This window comes from Trachemys scripta, chromosome 12 (genome assembly GCF_013100865.1).
Source record: "Trachemys scripta elegans isolate TJP31775 chromosome 12, CAS_Tse_1.0, whole genome shotgun sequence".
Lineage (NCBI taxonomy): Eukaryota > Metazoa > Chordata > Testudines > Emydidae > Trachemys > Trachemys scripta.
In genome coordinates this window covers 6,149,849-6,160,611 of record NC_048309.1, presented here as the reverse complement: position 1 = coordinate 6,160,611, position 10,763 = coordinate 6,149,849, and the positions used below count along the sequence as shown (strand labels likewise).

Here is a 10,763-nt window from a genome sequence, read left to right as displayed (position 1 = left end):
ACTATGGGGTGAGTAAGGGGGAACATGGGTGGGGGGTACTGGGTGGGTTTTATAGAAACATTTTGTTCAAATGCCTTGTGTATAGTTCAGATGGATTAGAAGGGTCTTGCTTGTGCTTTGTAAAAGCAGTGTAGTTATTTTCTCTAGCAGGGTAGATGGTCTGAATTTAGACATCTACTTTGTGCACCAGCTAACAACCACTTCCTTCAAGACTTGCCACTGAGCTGTAGCCCTCTGATTTTGCAGGAGAACCTGAGCTCCAAAAGGGGGTGGAGGAGAGTGTCCGTCTCCTCTAAACTTGGAAGGCTTTTGTCTTTTTTGGAAGGGGAAATTCTCCTGCTTCATCACTGTTAACAAGGATGGGAATCCCTGCTTTGTGAAAAGAGCACTGAATTTCCTCAACAATCTGAGGCCTTGCGTGTTTTCACTGAGTAGCTGTGTTTGGGGACTGGAAAGCTGGCTAGAAACGGTGTTCTGGCACAAATCCTACATTGAAGGAAAAGCTACAAAGAATCTAATCTTTGTTCAGACCTTGATTTGTCATAGAACTTGTCTTAGAGATGTATCTAGCAGCAGTGATGTCATAAATAAGCTCAGGACTCCACTGAAGAAGCAACGTTCTATTCTGAACAGGTCATTAACTGCACGGAGGAAGGGAAAGGACTAGAGAAGTTAAATTGTGTAAATGAGGCGTTCCTCACAGAACTCGAATACCGTGAAAACTCCTTCTGTCTTTGCAGAATCTCCGGTCTCTGACTTCCACTGATGGCAGCCCCTTTTCCAACACAGAAGGTGCTCCACGAGGATATCTCACTAGAAATGATGTTCCTAGTCTATTACTAGCAGTCTGGGTTACTGAACAACCTCCCAGAAGTGTCCTGCAGAGCTTCTTCCATGCTTGTTAGGAACCACCCCTTGGCTGGAAGATGACCATGGAAAAGTTCAGTCCTAAATTTTTCCATTTACAGGATGAGTGGTAACTTCTTTTAGTTTAAATCTGATGATTCTTGTCTGGAATTGTGATTTTATTTTTAAGAAATTGTTAGATCTTGGAGCAGATAAAGGAAAGTTTGCAGAGTAACTTATTCATGGGTTTGAAAAAATGATTTGCTAAGTCTGTAGATTTATACTTCACATTTTGGAATAAAAGCATCTTGTGTTACCTTTTTAGACTGGTCTCTCGTAGTCTGGCCTATAAAATGCTTTAGTACAACATTCCATCGCGGTTGGGATCCGAGGGCTTGCCTACTGCATCAGATTGTAGGGTTACTTAGGCTACATCTACACTACGGGGGGCGGGGGGTCGATTTAAGATACGCAAATTCAGCTACGCGAATAGCGTAGCTGAATTCGACGTATCGCAGCCGACTTACTCCACTGTAGGGACGGCGGCAAAATCAACCTCTGCGGCTTCCCATCGACGGCGCTTACTCCCACCTCCGCTGGTGGAGTAAGAGCGTTGATTCGGGGATCGATTGTCGCGTCCCGACTAGACGCGATAAATCAATCCCCGAGAGGTCGATTTCTACCCACCAATTCAGGCGGGTAGTGTAGACCCAGCCTTAGTCTGCTAGCCCATATCTTCCAGTACCAGATTGTTGTGGGGGAATGGAATGGTGTCCCTAGCTACCTTTTCAGGGTAAACAGAGCTCTTCCCCTGTCTGGGGCATGAACCAGACTCCAACAAAACATCCCGCCTCTTCTAAGGTGTAAGCAGAACCACACTCCTTTGTATCCCTTGAGTCAAGCCTTTGTCTTTCTTTTAAGCATATCAGCTGAGACTGAGGATTGACTGGGGAGAAGATGCAGTTGCTTACAGCCTTTGTCTGGTTCCATGTGTCTACACCCCTAACAGGACTGCAGGCCTTGGCTATATCTAGGTGACCCCAGTTAAGCTGGCTAGAGTCTTCCCAGAGCCCAGATGGAGGACATGCTCCATCACACCACCTCCTGCAGAGGCAGGGGAGATTATTCCACATAATATGCAGAGGCAAGAGGGATTGATATTTGAACTACTAAAATCTTTCCTTGGAAGCTAATCAGTGGAGATGGGTGGGGTGTTCATAGATTTCAGCACTACCATAGAATAGAAGTGAATTTTTGTACTTACAAGGCTGTTTGCATCCATTACAAACCCACAATGGCTCTAATATGCATTGCTAACTAATCTGGGGGTTGTGCCTCGTTTAAATAGTTGTATTAATCTGAAAAGGAATATTTTAAATCTCGAAACTGACTTAAAAGGCTGTTCAAGACTAAGAACCAGCTTCAATTCAGAACTTGGCTCACTTTATTGTGTTATTAGCAGGAGGATCACAGTATTGATGATGGATATAATTAGGGTAGAAACTGAGATCCTGAAAGAAATCTTGTAAAGTTAATCCAGTGTAGGCCATTTCTTTCAGCTGTGAAAGGCTGCCTAGGTTCACGCATTGTTCACACCAGTATATATCCCTTTACAATGCCATGCAAGAGACTAGTGGGGATTTTAGTCTGTTAAATTATGCTTTTAGCCAGCAGAGGGTACCATTAACCTAACTATAACAGGAGTCAGAGGCTTGAAACCGTCAATTGCTCTTCATTCCTATAACACAACAGACGTGAATGAAATGTAGTTTCCCATGTTAGCAAGATAGAGTATTGCATGGGCATACAATGAATGGAATTAGTGCACCAGAAACTGGGAGTGATTTTGTGCCCTTGCTAATGATAGAAATCAACGGAGGGAAAAGGAGGTTATAAGTGGTAAAATAAAGTCCCTAGTAGCTTGTCCTGATCTATTTCAGGAGCATCTGCCCCATTTAGCGCGCTCGGCACAACACCTCCCTTTGTTGTAGAACCTGATCTTGCACGGAGTGTGATGAGGAAGGTCCTCCAGGCCATCCTTAATTCCAGGGACAGTATTTCCATGGACTTAAAGGGTGGCACCTACTCAGTCTAGTCTTTAAATTCCAATGGATAGCTAAGGTTCGGCCTATACTGCAGCTGAGAGGGAGCTTCCTGGCCCAGGTAGAGAGACTCGCCCCACTAGGGCTCAAGCTCTAGTGTGAAAAATAGTGTGGGCATTGCAGCTCTGTCGGATACTCAGCCTAGCCCCTCGATCTCCAATGTAGGGGTGGGTGGGCTGAAGAGCCTGAGCTGCCGCCTGAGCCACAACATCCACATTGCTACATTGAGTGTTGCAACCCAAGTCTGTCCACCTGGCATGGGAAGTTGGCTCCCAGCTGCAGTGTAGACACCCCCTAGGTGGGGATTAGCAGAGACTCGCTGTACTTCCTCTTGGCATTCATCCACCTATTCACACCACACCGGCAGCATACTTGCTTTGTGGAAGGGGAAGAAGGTCCACCCTAACTCTACATATCTTCTTCCTTGGACATTAACCAGGAACGTTCTAATTCAGTGAAACAGAAACAAGGAACTCTCCCTCATGCCAAATGTGGCTTCAGGCTTCATGTGTTTAAAAGACTCTTAACTCATGTTTCCTTTTTGTACAAAAAAGCAGCTTGTCTTGCTGAATTGATCTAAAATAATGAGCAATATAATTGCACTCAGGTCATTATAGTGGGACAAGTTGATGGCTCAGGGGGTGATCGCGGTAGTAGATGACTACATTGCGCCACAGGACGATTTCTTCTCAGGCCTTGATCCTTACATGGTTAGGAGGGGCAACTGCTTTAAAAAAAAACAAACAAACAAACAAAAAACCTTTTCCAGTAGGTGGTTATTGTATTTTTTTTAATTACTGTGGCCAACAATGCAATTTAATTACAGTAATGTGTATCCCCTCTATTCCCCCCCCCCATCCCCTTAAAATTCTTCTCCACAAATTCCCACATGGCTCAGGCCAGTCCTGGAGTAAATTTGACTCCTTTGTGGGTCTGTACAAGAGGTCTCTAATGCATCAAGAATTTGGCCTTAGCCTCTGTCTACAGCAGTGTCAGTTTAGTGTACACAGACAAAGTTGCTGTAAGCTACAGTGTGCACTGGTGTGGCTCACCCAGCCTTGAAATTGGGCTAAGTTGTACCAGGAGCAAATCATGGCTTTGCCTGTCTACAATTAGGACTTTTTCACCAACATAGCTGCCCTGGTGGCTGAAATCAGGCCACACTTCCCATGTGGACAAATCCTTAGGTTATAAGGGAGTGGAGAATTCTCAGTAAATGCTAATAGCCTCCTCCCTGTCCCCCAGAGGTAGGGAGGGAGGAGATTGGGTTGGGGGGCTTTTTGTCCATTTAAAAAAAAGTAAACTACAAAACTGTTGAAGCCAGAACCACTGGGATTGGCAGGACTTTATTCTTTATAGATCCATGGTGGACGGAAGAAGTTCCCAGCTGTTCAACTCTGATGCTCAAGAGATCCTGAAGGGTTCCTGTTGGACTTGATCATCTCAGCCAAGCCTGTCCCCTCCATGGGTCAGCAAGGCCAGGCCATGGACTAACGGTTCATCAGGACACTTACAAACTGAAAACAAACCTAGAGGCCATTCATCAATGTACATTCATTGTGTAAAAAAACTGAAGTGGAATGGATTTCATTATCCTAGAGTTTCCTCTGCTACAGATCCAGACCAAGGATGGCTTCATTTCTTGCAGCGCCTTTGATTGCTGGGTGCAAAAGGTTTATCAAGCTTGTAGATCTTCCTCACTTATGCAGGCCTGGGGGGAGGGGAGGGGGAAATCTATCAACTCAGAAGGCAAAGGTGAAATTTTCTGCATAAAACAGTTTAAACAGTATTGAATCAGTAAGAGCAAAATACCTTTTGTCCTCCAGTAGTGCACCCTATATACATGTGTTCTGCAGGACAGTTGAATGCACACTGGATGGTCCATCTATGAAACTTGCAAGCTTTAAAAATCAACTATGTATCTTCACCACTAGGGGCCAGATTTTAAGAGATTTAGACACGTAGTGACACCTAATGGGATTTTCAAAAGCACTTCGGCACCTAACTCCTAGTGTGGGGCATTAGGCTCCTAAGCACTTTTAAAAATCCCACTCCATGTCTATGTGCATCTTTAGGTGCCTAAATACTTTTGAAAATCTGGCCCTAGGACTTGGCATGCTCTGCTAGCAAAGCTGGAGGAACATGAAAACTCTAGTATTACTCTTTCTGGAGCTAGGCTCTTACAAGCTCACCTGACAATTTAATGTCGTGAAATGCCCCACAGTTGTGAAATGTTAAGGTTACATTGGTACAGCAAGGGGGAAAAAAAACTGTGTGTGTATGTGTCTATATATATGGTAGAAAATGCAATAATTAAGCCAGATGAAACCTCTGCAATTCACTAAACTCACTGTAGAGGCAACAACCAGCAGCTGTGGTACAATGATTTTTTTTAAAAAATCAGTAGACAATTCCTAACTTGACTTTTTGAATGCTTCAGACCAGAGCTGAGGACGATTGCACTCCCCGTGGATCCCAGTATGGTAAAGGACGCTAAGAGCTGCTCGCCTGATGTGTCCAGATCTACTTCCACAATGCACTTAAACTAAAGATAGGCCTGAACCAAAGTGGTGGATCCAAATACTCCTGGCAGCACTTATATATTTTGGGGTTTTTTAGAAGTTGGATCTGAGTTTGTACCTTGGGCCTATCTCTAATATAAAATGGCCTCTAGGTTGTGATGACTGCCTTTTTTTATGTAGCTGTGATAAGGCAGAACTGCTCGTGTGTCTATCAGGTACTAGGTGACCTAGTACAGTGCTGCCTTAACTCAGGGAGTACACCTGCATGTCATGGGTTCTATTCCCATTAGCCAGTCCTCAAATGCTGCACGTGGGTGTCAGGGTTTGTGTGGCCATGCTCAATATTCGAGAACTGTCTGAAGCACAGTGGGATTGGTTAGAAAGCATTAAGGAGAGTGGTGACCCAGAGATGGGTAGAGCACTCCTGTCCCTCCAGCTGTGAAAGGACAGGCTGCCTCACTCACAGGCAACCAGCTGCTGCCCAACTTACATGCTTGCATAGCAGGGACTGCTCCAGTGTTTGATATGAAGACAGTAACGTTTAGCAACAAAACAGCTGACAAATACAGAAACCTAATGTATTTATTTTTTTTACTGTCAGTAAAACTGGGCTAGATGCTCACAACTGAAACCCAAAAGCTGGTGGAAATGTGCAGTTGTAACAGAACCAGACCAGGTTTGTAGATAGGTTCTCCAGTACTTGTGAACCTCTGGTGGAAACCCAGGGCCAGTTCCAGGCCCCTGTGGGAGCAGTTTCTAGCATCAAAATGATGTGAAATAAGTTGGAGACAGTTTTGATGGAAAATGAGGTGCTCAAGCACAGTTCCACTTCAAGATCTTTTCACAAACTCAAAGGATAAGGATGGTCTCTTTCGAACAAACAAAAATGGACTGGCTCTGACACAACAGGCTTGAAGTGATGGCAATGGGCCATGATGGGTCTAAAGCTCCATGTGTCTGAGAGGGCAGCATTGCTACTTGAGTTCTTAATGGTATTAAGTGTGCATTAGCATTAGTCATAGACGCTTGTTCAACATCATCACAAGAGCACTCTGCATGCTCCACAGGGCAAGAATTGTTTCAGGTTACAGACCTTGTTGAGTAGTAGTTTTAAGTACTGTAAAATGGCCCTGAGCTGACACCCAGTGTGGAGCAGCCTCTCCACACAAGCCCCAAAGAAGACAGTGTCGCAAAGAGACTTGGCCTGAATTTCAGCATAGCTAATGAAGGATAAAACTGTTGGGCCTTCTATCCCTCATTCATGAAAACTTATTAGGCTGGGAATGCTCTCTGTCTCAGCCTGGGAAGAGGGTTGCTTTTAGTTTTCAATAACTCCTTTGTTATCCTGCTCTTTAATATTTTGACCCAGATGCTCATGCACTGAACATCCTCCAGTCCTAACTTACTTTGTATCCTCATTCCTTAAAATATTAGTATTAAAGTTAACCATTAGTGCAGTCCTTTGATGGGCAAGTAGCAATTAGATTGATTAAGGGCCACTAACTTTCACGGTAAACCTTCACAATTTTTTTCCCACACTCCGTTGCATTCAAAAGCAGTTTAATACAAAACACCCCCCAAAATAATCCTTACGGACAGTACAGATTGAAATAGAAATAATTGTAACCTGCATGTATTTATAAAGACTTGTTGCTGTGTATGTGTGGCAAAGGGGTGCTAACTAAACATATTTAAATATTTCAATTGTAAGCAACAATGCAGCATGCCAGTGGGGTTTTTAAGCAGAGAACTAACAAACAGCTAGTGGTTGTTTGTAAGAGTGTTCTCTGTTAATTGGAAGCCTACAATCACAATTCAAAGCAGCTCAATCTATTTATTTTATCCAAGAGAAGGTTAAAAGAGGACTTGATCAAGGTCTATGGGTATCTACTTGGGGAAGAGATTGTATAGTAGGTAGCTCTTTAACATAGCGAAGACATAATGAAATCCAATGATTGGAAGTTGAAGCTAGACCAATTCAGACTAGAAATGAGGGACACATTTTTAACAAAGAGGGCAATTAATCATTGGAGCAAGTTACCTAGGGTCATGATGGATTCTCCATCGTTTGAAGTTTTTAAATCAAGGCTTGGGGTCCTTTTCTAAAGGACACGCTACAGCTTAAAAAGACACTACGGGCTTGATGCAGAATTCAGTGGGTGAGGTTCTCCGGCCTGTGTTGTGTAAGATGAGCTAATGGTCCCTTCTGGCCTTAAGAGTCTGAGAATTCATTAGCATATTCAAGGAGGTGGGGAAGAGAGAGGAGACAACAGAAAACAGGCTCCGAGAAAGGGAGCATTGGGAGAATAGAATGGTATGTGAGCCCATCGGGAAAAGGACAGGTACATTACAGAACTATTATAAAGATATGGCTCTCCCAGGAAAAGAACCCAATAATGAGGCCCAGGATCCTATTGCTCCCAGATTACAGGATGCTCTGGCATCAATATATAGAAATTGTTCCTTCTTTGTGTCCAGCTCCTTCTGCTCCTCGTCCTGCTAGGTGTGTGTGGAGGAGGGGTAAGAGCCCAGACTGGTAGTAAGCAAAAGTCATTATGATCTGGTGGCTATTGTGAAATATATGGGTGCTATCCAGTGCTTGGTAGCTAACTGCACACCCCAAATTAAACAGTACAGTACCACCGGGTACAGTCTCAGCCGGAGGATCATGGATTGGAAATTGAATGAAGACTGTGGGGTTTTGTAAGGAAACTTACACTGACACTCTCCATGCTGCTCCAGCTTGTGAAAGAAGCTGACACCGATAAGTGAAGTCTTATATCCACATAACATACAACTATTTTTAAGAGAAAAGCAACCTAATCTCTTTTTTTTTTTTTTTTTTTTTTTTTTTTTTTGCAAAAGTGCAGTTTTTGTCCACTGCACCAGGTCAGTAAATCAAGGAGCTGCCCAGGAACCCTGCAGCTTCCACAGACGCAGGGAAATCCCATCCCACAATGGCAAAGTGAGAGGGAAAAATCGATATTTAATCTCCAGCTCCGTCCCTCCTAATAAGGCCACTAAGCCCCTCAGTTATGAGAAACTGAACTTCTTTTCAAAACTCACCTGTTCACCTGCAGTGACATAGTACGTTTGAGTGTGCCTGTGCATATGCATTTTGGGAGCATTTGCCCAGATCTATTTTAAGGTCAATTTCCTCCTTTCAGCCCCACCTCTCCCCCACCTTTTGCTTTTTGGGAGAATTCTGCTATAGCATCAAACTTAAAATCATCCTCCCTTAAGAGATTCCGCACACTGAGGTGCTCTCCTGAAGAGTCCATGCCGAGAGTAACAGAAATTCAATGTCTATAGCTGCTAAGCACAGATAATACTAGCCTTTAAATGTAAGTATCTAATTAAGAAGCAGCTCTCAAGTGGACCACACAATAGCTCTTGTGCAATGAATAACAAAATGGGGATTGTCAGAGGGCAGGAGTTAGAATTCAGTGACGGATCTATCAGGGCCGGCTTTAGGCACCAGCATTCCAAGCATGTGCTTGGGGTGGCACTTTTCAAGGGGCGGCATTTTGGCCCTTTGGGGGTGGCACTCCGGGTTTTTTTTGTTTTCGTTTTGTTTGCTTCGGCAGCAGCACTCCAGCTTTTTTTTTTTTTTTTGCTCAGGGCGGCAAAAAACCTGGAGCCGGCCCTGGGATCTATAGTAGGAGGGGGACAGTTGTGAAGTGACTGCCTTTCACCTGAGCTCTACTACAAGGACTGTCTGTATAAACCACTGTTTCTGTGGGAAACAGAATTCCAGCAAAATGAACTCATAAAGCCAAACCTGTATGATCCTGCATGTAAACCATAAAACACCCAAACATGGGGGAAATGCCCACTTTCCACTGCACACGGTGGCTGAGAAGTGGAGAATCTATACAGGGAGACCATGCCAGCCTCTGCATGTCATGGAGCCAAGTCTTTAGGTGGTCACTCCATGGGAGAGCAGAGGGCTTGTGGGAGGGGCACTGGCAAAGGCCTCGACTGGAACTGCACAGATGTAATGGACTAAAACTCTGTGTTATGATTGGCTGGGCGCAGAGCTGCGATGTAGTTTTAATAGCTGGGGAAGGGAGGGGAGGATTCTCTGCCATCCTTCCCCAGCGTGCACACAGTTACCTTGCACAAGGCTCTCTTACCGCATTTTAGCACCAGGGACTAGAATTTACTCCATCGTGAGAGGCCGTAACGATGCCCTGTTTGAAACCAAGGATGGTCGCACTAGCATTCACAGCTTGAGCCCAACCACACCCAGAGGTTGAAAGGAATTGACTTCACCCCTCCCAGTGATCTGCCCCTGTCAAGTGTCAAACCCTGACAAGGGAACACCTGCTAGAGAAATCCGCCGATTAGAGAGTCAACGGAGCAACCTTGAGCCACTGAGCTGAGAGGCACCACATGCTTCTTAGCACGGTAGCCAATACTTACAGGTACGTCTGCTTGCACAAAAGGTTGGTGGGTTTTTCATTGACATGGTAGAGAGGAAATGGATCAAATCCACCAATGAAATCAACTGAAAGAAATCAAAACCCAAATAATAATAAATAAATAAATAAAACATATGGCAGGGATGGCGACACGAATGCTGGTGCATGGCATGACTTAACAGAAAACGGTGCAAAGAACAGAAAGATGATTACCAACAGCCCTTTGTTTGGCACTTATCTATGTACATGGGACCTAATACAGACTGGCTATAAAGACCACTCAACCTAGACCTCTTGGGAAAGGAAACTGTTCCGTGTGTGAACTCCAGCTACTGCAGAATTTTCAAACATGGGGGTGGGGAACACCTGAGTCACCCCTCCCCACTTCAAATCATCATCACGTTGTGTCACAGCGCATCAGCCATGAGTGGACAAAGCAGACAGTGGCCTTTCAGAAATGTGCTAACAGAAAGACTCTGAGCGATGATAAGGGAGTGGATGTCTGCATGAAAGCAGGTAGCAAGCAATATCTCTGAAGGTTGTCTCCCCACGGGCGATTTGTTTGCTTGTAAGAAAACAAGACAGTGACAGCAGCAACTGGTTTATTATAAACCACCCTAGTGCCCATGAACTTGATGGTTTTCAGATTTCTTCAATTTGATTTCTTTTAAATCCATAAAAATATTTAAAATGCTTCCTTTTCCCAATGCTCAAATAATGACAATGGAACTGGTCAAAGGACTTTTTACGACACAATTTCCCCGCTGCCCATTATCAGAGTTTTCCAGATGACCTGACTGGGAAAATTTCTCAGGGTTCTTCTAAAATTAATCATATTTTTAGACTCTGTGGCTCCAACAATATATTTA

General features: G+C 44.2%; 1 protein-coding gene across 5 annotated transcripts in view; it reads right to left on the bottom strand.

Moving 5' to 3' along the window:
* Nucleotides 1-4,262: 4,262 nt before the first annotated feature.
* The window catches only part of NKAIN4 (sodium/potassium transporting ATPase interacting 4), an 85,656-nt gene continuing 79,155 nt past the window's right edge, over nt 4,263-10,763 (bottom strand). For 2 of the 5 annotated variants that reach the window (XM_034787940.1, XM_034787943.1), the window contains exons 6-7: nt 9,896-9,980; nt 4,263-4,659 (exon numbers count right to left, since the gene is read on the bottom strand). In XM_034787940.1, coding sequence (XP_034643831.1) covers nt 4,650-4,659; nt 9,896-9,980 — 95 coding nt within the window. In that variant the 3' untranslated portion in view covers nt 4,263-4,649. Of the gene's footprint in view, nt 4,660-9,891; nt 9,981-10,763 lie in introns of those variants that run through there. The other 3 variants (XM_034787942.1, XM_034787944.1, XM_034787945.1) reach the window with 2 other exon arrangements.